The sequence below is a fragment of the Saccopteryx bilineata genome, chromosome 1 (genome assembly GCF_036850765.1).
Source record: "Saccopteryx bilineata isolate mSacBil1 chromosome 1, mSacBil1_pri_phased_curated, whole genome shotgun sequence".
NCBI classification, from domain to species: domain Eukaryota; kingdom Metazoa; phylum Chordata; class Mammalia; order Chiroptera; family Emballonuridae; genus Saccopteryx; species Saccopteryx bilineata.
Window position 1 is genome coordinate 363,969,147 of NC_089490.1, and position 20,040 is coordinate 363,989,186.

Below are 20,040 nucleotides of genomic sequence, written 5' to 3' on the forward strand. Positions count from 1 at the left end.
GGTTAGAAAATAAAAAAATGACAAAAAGTTATCTTTTTATATATAGAGATATTCTTAGTAAGATTTAGTAAATTTGGCAGGTCCCTGCACGAATGCATTGTTTTTTCATTCTTGTGTTTATGAGAAACATGAGCCTGATGTGTCCTAGCGATTTCTTCAATGTTTGGGCATCTATTTGAAAGGCAGACTCTCATTTCCTCGTCAATACATTGAAGAATTCCTCTCTTTTTACTCTTGTGTTGAGTGCAGAAAACTCCCACCATACATATCATCTTAACTTGACACCAAACAAAAGACAGAAGAAACTTGCCTCCAGTCTTTCCAGGGAACATGGGGGTAGTGTAAACAATCCAGCACCACAACTTAACAGCCTTTTGCAACCTAATCAGGCAAGTGAGGTGAGGGGTTGGGCAAACTGTTAGCTTACAGTCAATTCCCCACACCTCTGTTCCCCCAAAACCTAAACTCCAAAAACCCTGTTGGTTTTTTGGTCCCCAACAGGCACATATTTCTCTGGAATACCATAGGGCGCACCTGGAAATCTTCTGCACCCTGGGGCACACTTTGAGAACCACTGTGTTATGGTATTAAAAGAACCTACATTACCCTGTTGTATAAATATGTCTATAACATGGCTGTTACTATACAACTTAATATTTAAATAAACTACTAAAGGCCAGGGACCAGTCACAGAAGCATTTCAATTCTATGAAATGGTGAGGGGGCTCTAAGAAAGTGGCACTCCAGACCTTCAAAGAACCCCAGTCAGAAATCAGACTCATTGTATTCGGTCACCTTTAGGTCAGTTCTGAAATTTAGGATTATTTGAACCAAATAAACTCCTGAGTGAAATGTAAAGAACAGCCAACAGTGAACTTAAAGTTTGGAACCAAAAACATTAGTATGTTGATGAGGAAAGAAATGATAGCATAGTTCCTTTATTTCAGAAACATTTTAATACAATCATAGTACAGTTATGAAGTCACATCCAATCCACTGAATATATTCAAGGTATTAATAAAATATTATACATCTTTATTCACTACTGTCATATAATAAAAGTATTTGGTTCTTACAGAGATCAAACTAACTGCCATATTTATTCATATTTGCACAGTTAGTTAAACAGCTTGTAAGTAAATCTATGGATTATAGTAGTGTGGCTTCAGTCCCTTCTGATCTGAAGTCTAAGTATCAAAATTGAATGTTTTCTTTTTCAAATGCCACAATACCTGAATTCTATAAAAGAATGGTTAACCAAATTAAGGCAAGATACTAAAACTTTTATACAACTTTAATTTCAAGATTCTTTATTTTATAAAAGATCATACATGCCTTAACATTTAGATACCTATTGATTCTTATAAAGGCAGTAATAAAAATGTCAGTGCAAGTTCTACATTGGGTTCCTCAGTAGAGAAAACAATAGGTTCTTGGAGTAAACCGTTATTTTCAAATCTCAAAACATTCCAAGAGGAAAGAATTCTTCTGGTGCAGGACTTACATATAACGTAATTATTTTTACTCAGTAAAGATAGATATAAAATGTGATTAAGCATACATAAAAATTAGTGTCTTGGCCAGTTTGTTTAAACTTTTGTTTGATTTACTTGAATGCAAGCTTTAAAAAAGATTTAAAAACCAACTGATTTAAAATCTATTGATAGTAGTAGTGCAAAAAGGTGCCTCAGTCTTTTTTTTTTTTTTTTTTTTTTTTTTGGTAAGGGCTGAAGATGAGCATTTCACAAAGAAATAATTTATATTAAAATATATGTAAAGTATGAGTGTGGAGTTTTAATAACCAAAGAAGGCACAAAATGACTTAAATTAAGAGAAAACATTACCACTTATCCTGAACTCTGGATAACTGTACAATATTAATCATAATATACACTTTTAGATATCTAAAGAATCCAGGTTTCTTGTTATTGAAAAGTGACATCACATCTTCTAGCTCTATTAGCTGTGCTAAGAGACACTGCAGTAAAAGACCACAATAGGCAGTATAAGCTGAGTTCAATTAACAATGACCTTTTACCAAAACCATACTTTTACAGTGGCTAAGTGACTACTCATGGAATGGAATTAGGTTTCATAAGCTTAAGTGAAGATAACTAGTACTTCTTTACATCTGCAAAGCTATTATACACTTAAAGAAAACATTAACAATGTGGAAAAAAAAATAAATGGTGGTGCTTTGATCTGCATTTTAATGAATGTATTAAATAGATAACACATTTTAACATTTAAAAAGACATTCATATATCATACTCAAGGGATTTCCTACAAATGGACCATTAGTGTTAGGCACCAAAAATTTCAAGTTCTTTTTTTAAGCCTGTCCAACTGATACATCTTCAACTCATATACTTCTGCTCTGTAGGCATCATCATCTACATTAAACATGTGCACAGTTCATAAAAATTCTGTTCTGGACAACTGAATTGCAGACTGTCCTTTCTTGGTATTCTATGTTGCATATTTTGTCAGTTACCTCACAGCACCTGGATAGTTACAATCTCTATTATCAGTTAAAAAGTGAATTTCTATTTAGCTATGAGAATATTATATATACATATTTATCCAAACTAAACACAAAACTGTGTATAAAGTTGAATCACTAATAAAAATGAATCTTATTCTTAATGGTACTCTAATAATTTTAATCATGTCCCTTATGATTCAGAGTCACATTATATTAAGGAAAATAATTTTTGAATGTACAATGTTTACAAATGTAAGTAAGACAGCTTACAAGACCAACTTTGCCATAAGCGTCTACATTAAAATTCAGTCTGGACCCTAGAATTTTTGTTTTGGGCCTATTACGAAGAGTCTGCCCTACTCATTGGCATTCTTCTACCAAAGAGGAATGGGTACATGGGTAAACAATTTTCACTTGTCTAATGAGGGAGTGGAGAATAGATACGTGGAAGTGAAACTACCAAACTTCAACTCACACTCCTAGGAATAAGTGTAGGACTGTTATGGAATGATGGAATTTAGTGTACAGCTACACTGATGAATCTCAATGTAACAAAGACAAATCAAATGCTGACTGTTTAAGTAACTAAGTCACACATCAGAAGTAGAGAAAATGATCTTTCTGTGGGAAAAACCCTAGTAAATGTACATAATTTCTTGTCTTGAGTAAGGTAAAAGTGAGTGAAAACTACTTACTATTTATCAAGTCAGAAAAAATAATCAGAATGAAGTGCCAGGAAAGCCGTGAAGTTAAGGCACCATTATTTACAACTTCCGTAATTGGCACTTAATTCTGAAAAAAGCTTTGAAGACATGGAAAATAAAAAACACTATTAGTTTCCCCTACTTCCATAGACTACTTAGTAGTTCTTAACATTACTATCTATAATTTGTGCTTTGCTTTCAGCCCTGTGAGTAGCAACTGCACTTAATGATAATAACATCCTGCACCTTTCCTTTCCTTTGGTGTTTGAAAACATGCACAGTGGTAAAGGCTTAGAAGGTGCAAAACAGGGAAACAAACATGCTGTGTCTGTGTGAGAAACAATGAAAAATAGACCAAACTAAAGCTATTACTTTGTATTACTCAAGTGAGGATTAAGTCATTCACCAACTAAGCCTTTTTCTGACTTATACTATATATTAAGTTTAGGGTTTAGAGCATCCTATATAATGACTTTAAAACAGCAATGGCTTCAACAAATTCATAAAAATTAGTATGTGACTGTTGGTCCAACATGTGTGTTGAAATGCAGCAAGTACTTTATAATTTCTGTCCAAGTAGAAAAATACTATACAAAATTCTCAAGAGAGGATGTGTGCACGCACGCATGTTTCTAACTGTTCTTGCTTCCCAAGCTCAGAAATTCACTACTTTACAAATAGGTTGCTGCAGTCAGCTGATACCACTTAACCGTCTCTTTGCTCAAGTTGAAATCTTTCAAAGGCAGAGTTATTCCACCCAAGAAAAAATTCTCCCGCAGAGATTCTGCACTGAGGACACTTAGTTGAAGTTCTCTCTGTCTTAGGGTTTCTTTGCTGTATCCATTGTACACAAGCTATAGCAAAGCAAAAAGAAAACAACGTTATCAATCACTTATGCTTTGTTTCTTGGATTATTTTAAGAAAAACCTAAGTGAGTTTATTAGTCAAGAGTCACTACAATTAACGACATGGATTATGACACATTTGGTGGAATTTGTGCCTCATGCTTTAGATGTACATTTTGTACTTTAGGAGTCTTAGATTGAATGATCAGTCCTCTGAATGTCTGAGATAGGAGTGCACAAAGTAGAAAATTATTATGGCTAACTAAAAACATGGTTTCTCTGTGATGGAGGTATAGGGAAGGAAAAAGAAGTTACAAAACAGCATGCATTGAGATGATTTAATAGCTGAGAAAAAGAATACAGAAGGAGATGACGTCAGAGTAATGGCGGAGTAGGAAGCGATACCGATAAATCTCCCCCAAAACTCAACAAGATCTTCAACCAGAAACAGAAAAACCTATACTTGGAGCTTCCAGATTCTTCGCAATACACCCAAAGGTATGATTGAGTGAAAAATTGGCTAAATATATAACCAAACCCCGAAGGAAATAGGGAGTAAGAAATGCTCCGCCTTCCTCACTAACCTAAACAGGGCGGCTTTCTCTGGTAACTGTGAATATAGAAACTGAGGCGGGCAAAGGGGGTGAATAGATCCAGGCCACCGCAGCAAAAACGGCCGAACCAGGCTGTGGCTCAGAGATCCAAGCCGAGGAAAATCTGATCCTGTGGCAACCCGGGCAATACAAGCTAACACTCGCGCCAAACCCAAACAAAGAAAGACAAGCGGAGCGGCCATTTTACCCGGTCTCCTGGTCGGTGCGCAGTTAGTGGAAGAGAGATTTCTTCCTAAGCCGCGGAAGTGGGTGCCCGTGTTGCCCCACGGAGAGGCAGGGTCAGAGGCCTTTCTGTGGGCTGAGGGCAGAGTCTCTGGGCAGCCCCAGCGCCCTGGGAAAGCCACGCACGGGAGGGAGTGAGAACTACTTCCAACGGTGGAGATTTTCCGTGCTGGTGAGGGTTTTACTCAGAGGGAACCGCGGCTGGCCTCATATCCTGGTGTGCGCGCGCAGATAAGGAGTGAGCGATTCCTCCGAGTGCCTCGGCAGTGCGCGCCCGTGTTATCGCAGAGAGGGGCAGAGTCAGGGGCCTTTGTGTGGGCCAAAGCGGAATCTCGGGCCGCCCCAGCGCCTTGCAAAAGCCGCACACGGGGACGGAGCGAGACTCAATTCCAACGCTGCAACTTTTCCCTGCGGTTGGGGGTTTCACTCAGAGCGTGAGACTGCTGCCCGGATATCCTGGTTGCAGACAGTGAGTGAGAGTTTCCTCCAAGCACCCCGGAAGTGGGCGCCCGCTTGTGTTACCGGACAGAGTGGCAGAGCCAGTGGTCTTTGAGTGGGCGGAAAGCCCACCTGATTATGCTAGCAGCTCTGACTGACTGAGCCTTACCCAGAGCCCTGTGCTGAGTGGAAATAGAGTGGGGAGTTGCCAGCAATTTGAGCCTCTTACTATCCAGGCAGAGGCAGCAGCAACCCCATACCTGGACTATCAGGCTACTAATTGAGGAAGGAAAGACTAGGAGAAAGGCTCCAGGAACACGGACTCTCTCACTGTCGGAGCCTATAAATGCTAATGAGCCTCAACTCCCAACGAGAATAAAGCATAATACATGACATTGCCATAGAGACTTATCAACTGCAAACCTCTACCTGAGCGTGCAAAAGGGGCAGAACCCGGGGTACAGAGTCACCGACCAGGAAGAGGGAGAGAAAAGAAAAAGCAAGAAGATAACCTCTCAAAATCAAGAATAATCTGCAGACTTTATAACCTATCCCATTTTATTATATTTGTTCGTTTGTTTCTCTTATCTTCATTCTTGAGACTTTTTTTTCCTCCTCCAATTTGGCCGATTAACTCTCTACCGGTCTTACTCTCTCCTCTCCTTGAACTACACTACCCATAAGTGTTACATCTCCCATTATCATTTCTCGTCTCTTCCTTTCTCTCTATGAGGGTTGCACTCCAAAACCCTTAACTCTTTCTCTCTCTCTCCTTTCTTTTTTCTTCTTTTAGTGGTTCCCTCTTTTTTTCTCTCTCTCTCTTTCTTTTCTCCCTCTATATTAGTTTCTTCCTTTCTCCTTTACATCTCCTCTCATTCAAACCTCAATAACAAACAAATTATCTTATCTGGGACTCAAACCTATGTTTGTGGCATTTTGGGGGGTTTTTACTTCACCTTTTTAACTCACTAGCAGTGCTCCCATCCCTGGCTCTCCATATTATCTAGTTCTTGTTCCACTAAATACAATAGTAAGTTTTTAATTTGTCCCCCCATTTTTCCATTTTCCTCTTATTCCTCTCATCATAACTCTTAGAAAACCAACACCTAAAAGCAAATCATTTTATTCTTGACCCAAATTTTTTCCTTATTTGCTTTTTGTGGGTCCATACGCTCTTTTTTTTTCCTTTTTCTTTTTTTTTTTTTTTTTTTCTTTCTCTCTTTTTTGCCCCTTTATTACTTTTCCCCAATTCAGGCCCTCCATCACAGGCATTGTTTGTTATAACTCACAGTCCACCACAAGATTTTCTCAAGAAAGAGGGGAGAGGAGAGGAGAGGAAAAAAAGAGGGGGGGAATAATTTCCTTTTTTTAAAAATTTTTATTTTATTTTATTTTTCTTTATTTCATTATTAATTTTTTTTTAAAAAAAACAACTCTTTTCGATTTGTTATTTTTTTATTTTTTTTTTAACTTTTTATTCTTTATTAAATCTCATTAATACTATCAACAAAACCACCCTCAGATGCCATTAAGGAAGAGAAAATCGAATATCATGGATACAAAAGAAAGAGAGGTAACACAGCTAGATGAGGAAAAATCTATGGAGAAAAAATTTAATATATTGGAAACCTTGGAGCTAAATGACAGAGAATTCAAGATAGAAATCCTAAAAATCCTCCGAGATATACAAGAAAACACAGAAAGGCAATATAGGGAGCTCAGAAAACAACTCCATGAACACAAAGAATATATGTCCAAGGAAATTGAAACTATAAAAACAAATCAAACAGAGATGAAAAACTCAATTAACGAGCTGAAAAATGAAGTAACAAGCTTAGCTAATAGAACAGGTCAGATAGAAGAGAGGATTAGTGAAATAGAAGACAAGCAACTTGAGGCACAACAGAGAGAAGAAGAAAGAGACTCAAAAATTAAAAAAAATGAGATAGCCCTACAAGAATTATCTGACTCCATCAAAAAGAATAACATAAGAATAATAGGTATATCAGAGGGAGAAGAGAGAGAAAATGGAATGGAGAACATACTTAAACAAATAATTGATGAGAACTTCCCAAGCCTGTGGAAAGAACTAAAGCCTCAAGTTCAAGAAGCAAACAGAACTCCAAGTTTTCTTAACCCCAACAAACCTACTCCAAGGCATATCATAATGAAATTGACACAAACCAACAGCAAAGAAAAAATTCTCAAGGCAGCCAGGGAAAAGAAGAATACAACATATAAAGGAAGGCCCATTAGATTATCATCAGATTTCTCAGCAGAAACTCTACAAGCTAGAAGAGAGTGGACCCCAATATTTAAAGTCCTGAAAGAGAGGAACTTTCAGCCACGGATACTATACCCATCAAAGCTATCCTTCAAATACGAAGGAGAAATAAAAACATTCACAGATACAGAAAAGATGAGGGAATTTATCATCAGAAAACCCCCACTCCAGGAATTACTAAAGGGGGTTCTCCAATCAGATACAAAGAACAAAAAAAAAACAGAGCCACAAGTAAAAGCTCCAAGAAGAACACAATAAAACCAAATTTAAACTGTGACAACAACAAAAAGAAAGAGGGGGAGAAGACGGAGATTAACAGTAGCAAAGGACGATGGAGTGCAAAAGTACTCACAAAATAGTTCGCTACAATGAACAGGGTAGGGACCCTTTTCATTACTCAAAGGTAACCACCATTGAAAAAACCACCACAGAAGCACATGAGATAAAAAAGATAGCAACAGAGGAAAGATGTATGGAATACAACCAAATAAAAACAAAAGATAGAAAAACGAAAGAGAAGGATCAAACAAGACACAAAACTAACATAAAGCAAGATATAAAATGGCAATAGGGAACTCACAAGTATCAATAATTACACTAAATGTAAATGGATTAAACTCACCAATAAAAAGGCACAGAGTAGCAGAATGGATTAAAAAAGAAAATCCAACTGTATGCTGCCTACAGGAAACTCATCTAAGTAACAAGGATAAAAACAAATTCAAAGTGAAAGGCTGGAAAACAATACTCCAAGCAAATAACATCCAAAAAAAAGCAGGTGTAGCAATACTCATATCGGATAATGCTGACTACAAGACAGGAAAAGTACTTAGAGACAAAAATGGCCATTTCATAATGGCTAAGGGGACACTGAATCAAGAAGACATAACAATTCTTAATATATATGCACCAAACCAAGGAGCACCAAAATATATAAGACAGCTACTTATTGATCTTAAAACAAAAACTGACAAAAATACAATCATACTTGGAGACCTCAATACACCGCTGACGGTTCTAGATCGGTCATCCAAACAGAGAATCAACAAAGACATAGTGGCCTTAAACAAAACACTAGAGCACCTGGATATGATAGACATCTACAGGACATTTCATCCCAAAGTGACTGAGTATACATTTTTCTCCAGTGTACATGGATCATTCTCAAGAATTGACCATATGTTGGGCCACAAAAACAATATCAGCAAATTCAGAAAAATTGAAGTTGTACCAAGCATATTTTCTGATCATAAAGCCTTGAAACTAGAATTCAACTGCAAAAAAGAGGAAAAAAATCCCACAAAAATGTGGAAACTAAACAACATACTTTTAAAAAATGAATGGGTCAAAGAAGAAATAAGTGCAGAGATCAAAAGATATATACAGACTAATGAAAATGACAATACGACACATCAGAATCTATGGGATGCAGCAAAAGCAGTGATAAGAGGGAAGTTCATATCACTTCAGGCATATATGAACAAACAAGAGAGAGCCCAAGTGAACCACTTAACTTCCCACCTTAAGGAACTAGAAAAAGAAGAACAAAGACAACCCAAAACCAGCCGAAGAAAGGAGATAATAAAAATCAGAGCAGAAATAAATGAATTAGAGAACAGAAAAACTATGGAAAAAATTAATAGAACAAGGAGCTGGTTCTTTGAAAAGATCAACAAAATTGACAAACCCTTGGCAAGACTTACCAAGGAAAAAAGAGAAAGAACTCATATAAACAAAATCCAAAATGAAAGAGGAGAAATCACCACGGACACCGTAGATATACAAAGAATTATTGTAGAATACTATGAAAAACTTTATGCCACTAAATTCAACAACCTAGAAGAAATGGATAAATTCCTAGAACAATACAACCTTCCTAGACTGAGTCAAGAAGAAGCAGAAAGCCTAAACAGACCTATCAGTAGAGAAGAAATAGAAAAAACCATTAAAAACCTCCCCAAAAATAAAAGTCCAGGCCCTGACGGCTATACCAGCGAATTTTATCAAACATTCAAAGAAGACTTGGTTCCTATTCTACTCAAAGTCTTCCAAAAAATTGAAGAAGAAGCAATACTTCCAAACACATTTTATGAGGCCAACATAACCCTCATACCAAAACCAGGCAAGGATGGCACAAAAAAAGAAAACTACAGACCAATATCTCTAATGAATACAGATGCTAAAATACTAAACAAAATACTAGCAAATCGAATACAACAATATATTAAAAAAATAATACATCATGATCAAGTGGGATTCATCCCAGAATCTCAAGGATGGTTCAACATACGTAAAACGGTTAATGTAATACACCATATCAACAAAACAAAGAACAAAAACCACATGATCTTATCAATAGACGCAGAAAAGGCTTTCGATAAAATACAACACAATTTTATGTTTAAGACTCTCAACAAAATGGGTATAGAAGGAAAATATCTCAACATGATAAAGGCCATATATGATAAACCATCAGCTAACATCATATTAAATGGCACTAAACTGAAGGCTTTCCCCCTTAAATCAGGAACAAGACAGGGTTGTCCACTCTCTCCACTCTTATTTAATGTGGTACTAGAGGTTCTAGCCAGAGCAATCAGACAAGACAAAGAAATAAAAGGCATCCATATCGGAAAAGAAGAAGTAAAGGTATCACTTTTTGCAGATGATATGATCCTATACATCGAAAACCCCAAAGAATCCACAAAAAGACTACTAGAAACAATAAGCCAATACAGTAAGGTCGCAGGATACAAAATTAACATACAGAAGTCAATAGCCTTTCTATATGCCAACAATGAAACAACTGAGAAGGAACTCAAAAGAATAATCCCCTTCACGATTGCAACAAAAAAAATAAAATACTTAGGAATAAACATAACAAAGAATGTAAAGGACTTATATAATGAAAACTATAAACCATTGTTAAGGGAAATCGAAAAAGATATAATGAGATGGAAGAATATACCTTGTTCTTGGCTAGGAAGAATAAATATAATCAAGATGGCTATATTACCCAAAGCAATATACAAATTTAATGCAATTCCCATCAAAATTCCAATGACATTTTTTAAAGAAATAGAGCAAAAAATCATCAGATTTATATGGAACTATAAAAAACCCCAAATAGCCAAAGCAATCCTAAAGAAAAAGAATGAAGCTGGGGGCATAACAATACCTGACTTCAAACTCTATTATAGGGCCACGACAATCAAAACAGCATGGTATTGGCAGAAAAATAGACACTCAGACCAATGGAACAGAATAGAAAGTCCAGAAATAAAACCACATATATATAGTCAAATAATTTTTGATAAAGGGGCCAACAACACACAATGGAGAAAAGAAAGCCTCTTCAATAAATGGTGCTGGGAAAACTGGAAAGCCACATGCAAAAGAATGAAACTGGATTACAGTCTCTCCCCCTGTACAAAAATTAACTCAAAATGGATCAAAGATCTAAACATAAGACCTGAAACAATTAAGTACATAGAAGAAGACATAGGTACTCAACTCATGGACCTGGGTTTTAAAGAGCATTTTATGAATTTGACTCCAATGGCAAGAGAAGTGAAGGCAAAAATTAATGAATGGGACTACATCAGACTAAGAAGTTTTTGCTCAGCAAGGGAAACTGATAACAAAATAAACAGAAAGCCAACTAAATGGGAAATGATATTTTCAAACAACAGCTCAGATAAGGGCCTAATATCCAAAATATACAAAGAACTCATAAAACTCAACAACAAACAAACAAACAATCCAATAAAAAAATGGGAAGAGGATATGAATAGACACTTCTCCCAGGAAGAAATACAAATGGCCAACAGATATATGAAAAGATGCTCATCTTCTTTAGCTATTAGAGAAATGCAAATCAAAACGGCAATGAGATACCACCTCACACCTGTTCGATTAGCTGTTATTAGCAAGTCAGGTAATAGCAAATGTTGGAGAGGCTGTGGAGAAAAAGGAACCCTCATACACTGTTGGTGGGAATGTAAAGTAGTACAACCATTATGGAAGAAAGTATGGTGGTTCCTCAAAAAACTGAAAATAGAACTACCTTATGACCCAGCAATCCCTCTACTGGGTATATATCCCCAAAACTCAGAAACATTGATACGTAAAGACACATGCAGCCCCATGTTTATTGCAGCATTGTTCACAGTGGCCAGGACATGGAAACAACCAAAAAGCCCATCAATAGATGACTGGATAAAGAAGATGTGGCACATATACACTATGGAATACTACTCAGCCATAAGAAATGATGACTTCGGAACATTTACAGCAAAATGGTGGGATCTTGATAACATGATACGAAGCGAAATAAGTAAATCAGAAAAAAACAGGAACTGTATTATTCCATACGTAGGTGGGACATAATAGTGAAACTAAGAGACATTGATAAGAGTGTGGTGGTTACGGGGGGGAGGGGGGAATGGGAGAGGGATAGGGGGTGGGAGGGGCACAAAGAAAACAAGATAGAAGGTGACAGAGGATAATCTGACTTTGGGTGGTGGGTATGCAACATAATTGAACGACAAGATAACCTGGACTTGTTATCTTTGAATATATGTATCCTGATTTATTGATGTCACCCCATTAAAAAAATAAAATTATATAAAAAAAAAAAAAAAAAGAATACAGAAGGAAGCAAGCTGAGATAGCATAATTATAATTTTACAAAAAAAATGAGGGATTAAAATTTTCTTCTGTTGGATTTTATATACCATGAAATGATCTTTTAAAATTTAAATGTTTATTTTATTTACTTTACAGGGAGGAGGAGAAAGAGCAAGAGAGAGACAGGAACATCAATCTGTTCCTGTAAGTGCCCTGACCAGCACTCTGTGCTTCAGGACGATGATCTAATAACCAACTGAGCTATCTGGCCAGAGCTCTATGGTTAATAAGTTTATAAACTTGATGAAAATTCAGAACTATTTTCTTTCAAATCTCTACCTAGAAATTTTTGTGTAGATGTAATATTAATGTACACAAATAAAGTGGTGTTTATCCTAAAGAAGAAGCTAAGAGTTGGTGGGTTTAACCAGATGAGGAGGTTTGTAATTTGACCATGAGGAGCTGAGCAGTCAGTTCTGCTCCACCCTGTTCAGCTGATGCACTACTTGCTGCTTTCAGTGAGGCACACTCTATTTTTAAGAGGGCTGCTGACAGACTAAAACAAACTAGGAGGAGGATTCTGAAACTACATCCTATTAAGCAAAGGTAAAGGTATTGAAGATATTTAAAAAGAATAAACAAAAAGAGCATTTAAACTTCAATTATGTGAAGGGCTGCAATATAGGAGGAAAAGAACAGTTCTGTGTGGTTCCAAGAGGTACAACTGAGACCCAAAGGTACAAACTATAAGGAGAGATTTCTGCTCAGCCTAAAAAATAATCTAAGAGTTGGAGTGGCCCAAAACAAACTGAATGGCCTGGAAGCATTTCAGCACAGATTGATAACCCCCCACACACAGTTTTTTTAAGTGACAGGAGGGGAGAGAGATGGGCTGATGATCAAATCAACTGAGCTGTCCTCAAAGCCTGGGGCTAACACTCAGATCAGCCAAGCTACCCTCAGCACCTGGGGCCAACTCTCGAATCAATAGAGCCACTGGCTGCAAGAGAGGAAAAGAGTGAGAAGGGGGAGATGAAGGGGAAAAGAAGCAAATGGTCGCTTCTTATGTGTGTCCTAACCAGGGATGATCCCAGGACATCTGCATGCTGGGCCGACACTCTATCCACTGAGCTAACCTGCCAGCACCCCCTTAAATGTTTATTTTATTGATATGAGAGAGAGAGAGGGAGAGATAGGAACATCAGTCTGTTTCTATATGTGCCCTGACCGGGGATTAAACCAGCAACTTCTCTGCTTTGGGATGATGCTCCAACCAACCATTCTATCTAGCCAGGGCTGAATATCCCCTTCTTGAAAATGTTGTAGACAGGGATCAACCACTGGAAGGGTAGTTGAATAATGGCCTCTAAGATCTTCCTAAAACCTAAGGTCTATGATTGAGGATTAAATTCTGCATCACTTTGTTAAATAGCATTGGACTACTATTGATATTGCTTTACTAATAACAACAACCCATACCTGAAAAATTTAAATTTAAAGTGTTTGAAATTCAAAATCTCAAAACAACAAATCTAGGAAATTTTTAGAAATGATTTTAACTTACCATTTCGTTGAATGTTGGATTCCTAGTTTTTCGTGAAATTTTGGTTTTACGTTTGGATGTTTTGTGGGGATCTGGAAGTAGGTATGTCTTGACATACGGATTTGGATCAGCCCCATCTTCAGTAACCTACAAAGAAAAGCATCCCTTAACAGTAATGCTTCCTACCAAGGTATAGGTTTCCTCTACAGTCATCATTATTTGTAATCACTCACAAGATCTTTGATGTGCATCACCATGATGAAAAGAGTACCATTTCGGTAAGAGACAGATAATTTCACCGATCCTCCTATTTGGCCTGGAGTAGGACTGAGCGGACCCACATCTGAAAAATTTATAAATTATGTTCATCTTTTTTTATCTTGGTTGCAGTGATTCAAGCTACAACAAAAATTTTTTTGCTTTAACTCCAGGACAGTACAAAAAGGTCAAGAACCTGGTAGGCCACTGGTTATCTTTTTCTTTAGTAATCACATTCTATTAGGAAAATTATGTTTATCTTGAAATAGACTAGCTTAGGTCTCATCTCAGTGGACGACAACTAGTAACCCCACTGTCACTACCATATCCATTGAGAAGTTAAGAGTTGAAACCCATGAACTATAAATAAAGGGGGGAAAAACTCACCTGCAGACCGAGCTATTCCTTCAGCTTTCTCATCACGAAGTAAAGGGTGAAAAAATGTACAAACAAGATCACACTAAGAAGAAGAGGAAAAAGATTCATTAGTTTAAATATTATGTAGTACAAAAAATAGTATGCTATTTTTCATTTAGGACAGTCACCTCTGCTACATCCGTGGAAGCACTCATCAAACTCTGTAAGTAACTGTTTAACTCAATTTTTCTTTTGGCTGCTACATCTTTTATGTGTGTTCTTCCTAGGACCATCCTATTAGGAAAGCTGCAAAAGAAAAATAACAAATGGGATTTAAATTATTTCATCTGGAAGTATTTATAGAATTAAGTACAATATTTACCTAGAAAGATTGTTTTTTATATACTTAAATACAAAGTGAAGTCTTAATCCATTATAAAGTTTTATGATTTCTCTTCAAAGTACTGGAGATGAAGCAATTCAACTATCTATTTATCCTTTTATGAACCCTGGTAGAAAAGGTGCATGGTTTTACTAAATTGTTATAAACATATTTTTAAAATTTTTATTTATTGATTTTAGAGAGGAGAGACAGAGAGAAGGGGAAGATAAGAAGTGGGAAGCATCAACTCGTAGTAGTTGCTTCTCATATGTGCATTGACCAGGCAAGCCTGGGGTTTTGAACCACTGACCTAAGCATTCCAGGTGGATGCTCTATCTACTATGCTACCACAGGTCAGGCTAAACTGCTATATTTTTAACTTATTTTCTACTTATTTCTTCTCAAGATTAATCATTCATAGATATTTTATGCAGATCTTACCCTACAAAATAATAATTACTCACACACAGCTACGATAGAGACCAATAAAATCCACAAATGACATAGGGTCCAAATAAAGACAATCTTAACTCTGCCCTGGCTGGGTAGCTCAGTTGGTTAGTGTCATCCCAATACACCAAGCTTGCAGGTCTGATCCCTGGTCAGGGCGCATACAGGATCAACCAATGCATGCATAAGATAAGTGGAACAACAAAGCTTCCACTCCACTTCCCTCTTTCTCTAAAACCAATCAATAAATAAAAATTTAAAAACAAAAAGAAAATCTTAACTCTATTTGTTGGCAGTAGGAAAATGAGACTGCACATCTAATGGAAATAAACTTTGACACCCACTGTGCTGTCTTTTTCCTTTTAAAATCTAGTCTGTGAAGAATATGAGCAATTTGACAAAGGACATCTACTGGTCATCAGCTACATTAAAACTGAAAAGGGGCCTGACCAGGCGATGGCTCAGTGTACAGAGTGTTGGACTGCGATGCGGAAGACCCAGGTTTGAGACCCTGAGGTTGCCAGCTTGAGTGAGGGCTCATTTAGTTTGAGCAAAAGCTCACCAGCGTGGACCCAAGGTCGCTGGCTCAAGCAAGGGGTTACTCAGTCTGCTGAAGGCCTGCGGTCAAGGCACATATGAGAAAGCAATCAATGAACAACTAAGATGTTGCAATGCACAACAAAAAACTAATGATTGATGCTTCTCATCTCTTTGTTCCTGTCTGTCTGTCCCTGTCTATCCCTCTGTCTGTCTCTGTAAAAAACAACAACAACAAAAAAAACTGAAAAGGGTATCAGATACAAAACTAAGCACTAAAATTCTGATTAATTTCAGTGGCTTAGCCTTTTATTTTTCAGAGGTCAGTATGGTCATAACAGATTATTTTTGCAGTGATTTAATGTCTGATTCTTTTAAAACCAAGATTCCAAATTATTATCTGTGTTGTTTACTGTAGTAAAGACAAAAAATTTAAAGCTTCAACTAAATAATGATTCAGGTAGACTGGAAAAGCAAAAAAAAAGCAAAAAAAAAGAAAAAGCTTCAACTAAAATTAGAAAGTCCCTGGCCTAAGGTTAGTGTTGTCCCAAAACACCAAGGCTGCAAGTTTGATCCCCAGTCAGGGTACATACTAAAAGCAACCCATGAGTGTACAACTAAGTGCGACAACAAATGAATGCTTCTCTATATATATATCTTAAATCAATAAAAGTAAATAATACATAAAATTTTTTTAAATAAATAAAATTAGAAAGCTAGAAAGCCCCTTAATTTAAGATCTTGATCATTTATTCATTAACTCATTAATCAAAAAATTATAGTTCCTTGTCTATGTCTAGTACTGTATTCGGCCCTTATGATACAAAGGAAAATAAGCCACATATGATCCACAGTATTTTACTAAGTGTTAGCACAAAACTTCTGACCTACATTTAATAATAAATTACTTCCTATATAAAATGAATAAATGTACATGAATGGGAACATACCCCGGTAACTTCCAAAGTGGAAAAATAATACTGAGCTTGTTGTGAAGTTCCTGAAACTCGTCAAATGTCCGGAACACAAATGATGGCTCAAGTTGTCCTTCTCTCAGTATTCGGACTACATAAATCTGAAGAAATCATATCCAAACACATTAGATACATAATAAAACCTTGCCTGACAGAAAATTTACAGCTTAACTTTAATATATAATCCCAGTGATTTTAACTCAACTATATGTTACTAACAGAGGAAATAGCAAATATAAAACTCCTATTTATAGCATATCCAACTACATTCTAAGAGTGACCTGAGGCATTGTATGATATAGAAACAAGAACTAGAAAGTGAGTCATTTTATTTCCAGGATTAAATAAATGTGCTTTCCAAATTTATAAATGCAGTGTATTTCCAATGAAAACATTAAGTTCATTTAAGGGTAAATAAGAAAAAAGGCAAAATTTATGGCAACTGGGGCATAAGGAAAACTTATCTTACTGGTTATTATAAAATCTATTTATAATATTTTTAATATTAAACATTTATTAAAACTATTATAAAATCAGAGTATTTAAAGACCAAAATACTGGAACAGATTCAGATACATATATGGAAGAAACAAATTCAAGGATATGTATAAATTCAGTGACTTAAAGGTGCCATAATAAATCACTGAGGGGAAATGGACTGCTCAATAAAATGGTATTAGGATAAAATGATCAGTAATCAAACAAATATTTACTAGTAATAAAATAAATAGGTGGACATTTAAAAAATAGTAAAGTCACTCTCTAAAGCTTACCAATTTATCAAAAATTTAAAGATCAACAGTGCCTCAAATTATTATCTAACAAAAATACGAGCACAAGGGTGAAAATCAACAATGATGATCATGATGTGCTATTGGGGGGGCACGCTGAAGATCCTGTTCTTATAAAATAAACTCTATGTCTGTGTGTGTGTCTATCTGTTATAAAGCTTCATCATCCCTGGAGAGTAGAATAAGAATTTAGACTTTAACTTTATATGCTTCTGCATTGGTTGAATATGTTACAAGGAGCAAGCTTTACCTTTGAAATTAAGAACAAACTGAAGATAAGGAAGGAGACAAGACTACCCTTTTAGTCTTGTCTCTGAAAAGAATATCATTTCATTTGTCCCTCATGGTTTTGGAGCAAATCTACCAAGAAATAAATACCAAAAAAAAAAATAATTAGGGATGCTCCAAGAACACATTTATTTTTGGACCATCCATGGAAGAAAGAAGTATGAAAAGATCAAATGCTTGAAACTTTAGCAGGGTCAGTGAAGAAAGTAGAAACGACAATAATGAAGGCATGAGTTTCTACATGCCCCAACCAAACTTACATAATGTTTATCTGGGTTGTATTTCTTATGATAAGTGAAAACAGAGACTTCTTTGATTCGACCATCTTGTCTAAAGGAGTATGTTTTGGGTGAAAATGAAAGTATAGGCTCATCATTGGAAGGAAGACCAGAAAAACGCAGTTGAGCAAGGTTGTGAATGAAGAAGTTAAATTTTGTGGCAATGCTTCCCAAACTTGATTCAATCAGCCTACAAAATAATCAGAAAATGTGTTAACATTAGGTGTTCATAAGAATACATGCTCAATTCTTTTAACACAATAAAAGGTGAAGCCTGACCTGTGGTGGCACAGTGGATAAAGCAGAGACCTGAAATGCTGAGGTCACTGGTTCAAAACCCCAGGCTTGCCTGGTCAAGGCACATATGAGAAGCAACTGCTGTACTACAAGTTGATACTTCCCACTCCCTCTCCTACTCATTTCTCTCTCTCTCTCTCTCTCCTCTCTCTAAAATCAGTAAATAAAATTTTTTTTTTTATTTTTTTAACAGAGACAGAGAGAGAATCAGAGAGAGGAATAGATAGGGACAGACAGGAACAAAGAGAGATGAGAAGTATCAATCATCAGTTTTTCGCTGCAACACCTTAGTTGTTCATTGATTGCTTTCTCATATGTGCCTTGACCGTGGGGCTACAGCAGACTGAGTAACTCCTTGCTCGAGCCAGCGACCTTGGGTCCAAGCTGGTGAGCTTTGCTCAAACCAGATGAGCCTGTGCCCAAGCTGTGACCTCGGGGTCTCGAACCTGGGTCCTCCGCATCCCAGTCTGACACTCTATCCACTGCGCCACCACCTGGTCAGGCAGTAAATAAAATCTTTTTAAAAAGGTGAAAAATACTTTTATTCCTTTTAAAATATTAAGCAGATTTTCACTCTGCCAAAAATTTTCTTTGTTCTATAGTCTAAAACTTTTAAAAATACATCTTACCCCAACAAAAATTTTAGTACAAGAGGCTCTATTCCATCCCATCCCACTATATCCAAGAAACAATGCTTTGATTTCTTGAGCCTTCTGGGGTCCAATGCAAATGAAAAGCTTTTAGGAACAGAAGATGATTGGTATGATGCCAAAAAGATGATTTCATTCTTTTATGCTCCTGTAAAAAATGGGAGTAGTGACAACTAAACTGGCACAGAAGGAAACTAGATCTGGTATCAGAGTCCTTCTCCAGATAATCATAACCTCCTTCAGTTGAGAAAAGAAGTGTTGACAGGACGGGGAGTTTGGTGACAATCAACTCGGCAAGAAGGCCTGGATAAAGCATTTTAGGCAAGCAAAGGAAACTAGAAGTCTCAGAAACAGGGTAAAGGAATCCAGAAAGAGAAAGGAAATCCAGAAAGAGAAAGGAAATCCAAAAAGAGAAGTGAGAGAACCACACACAAAGATTTTTGCCTTGCTATGGACTAAACTTTTGTGTCCCTCAAAATCCACATATTAAAGCCCCAAATGGTAGGGTCTTCATGGAATTAGTAATTAAGATTGAGGGTAGAGCCCTGACCCAATAAGATTAGTGTCCTTATAAGAAGAGACCAGAGCCTGACCAGGCGGTGGCACAGTGGATAGAGCGTCGGACTGGGATGCCAAGGACCCAGGTTCGAGACCCTGAGGTCGCCAGCTTGAGCATGGGATTACTCGGTCTGCTGTAGCCCCACGGCCAAGGCACATATGAGAAAGCAATCAATGAACAACTAAGGTGTCGCAATGAAAAACTGATGATTGATGCTTCTCATCTCTTTCCGTTCCTGTCTGTCTGTCCCTGGTCTATCCCTCTCTCTGACTTTATCTCTGTCCCTGTATTAAAAAAAAAAGAAAAAAAAAAAAAAAGAAGAGACGGGAAAGCTCATGCTTTCTTGTTCTATCTTCCTCTTGCATGCAAGAGAACAGAGAGAAGGCATAGTTTGCAAGCTAGAGCCCTCACCAGAAAGCATAACAGCTGGCATCTTTCCAGCTCGCAGAACTCTA

At 36.8% G+C, this 20,040-nt stretch overlaps 1 protein-coding gene across 4 annotated transcripts in view; it reads right to left on the minus strand.

The window, feature by feature from the left end:
• Positions 1-3,400: 3,400 nt before the first annotated feature.
• PIK3C2A (phosphatidylinositol-4-phosphate 3-kinase catalytic subunit type 2 alpha) overlaps positions 3,401-20,040 on the minus strand; it is a 128,474-nt gene continuing 111,834 nt past the window's right edge. For all 4 annotated transcript variants that reach the window (XM_066251044.1, XM_066251047.1, XM_066251045.1 and 1 more), the window contains 7 exons: positions 18,062-18,269; positions 16,699-16,823; positions 14,568-14,685; positions 14,410-14,482; positions 13,998-14,107; positions 13,786-13,911; positions 3,401-4,043 (listed from right to left, as the gene is read on the minus strand). In XM_066251044.1, the coding sequence (XP_066107141.1) occupies positions 3,861-4,043; positions 13,786-13,911; positions 13,998-14,107; positions 14,410-14,482; positions 14,568-14,685; positions 16,699-16,823; positions 18,062-18,269 (943 nt within the window). In that variant the 3' untranslated portion in view covers positions 3,401-3,860. The remainder of the gene's footprint in view (positions 4,044-13,785; positions 13,912-13,997; positions 14,108-14,409; positions 14,483-14,567; positions 14,686-16,698; positions 16,824-18,061; positions 18,270-20,040) is intronic.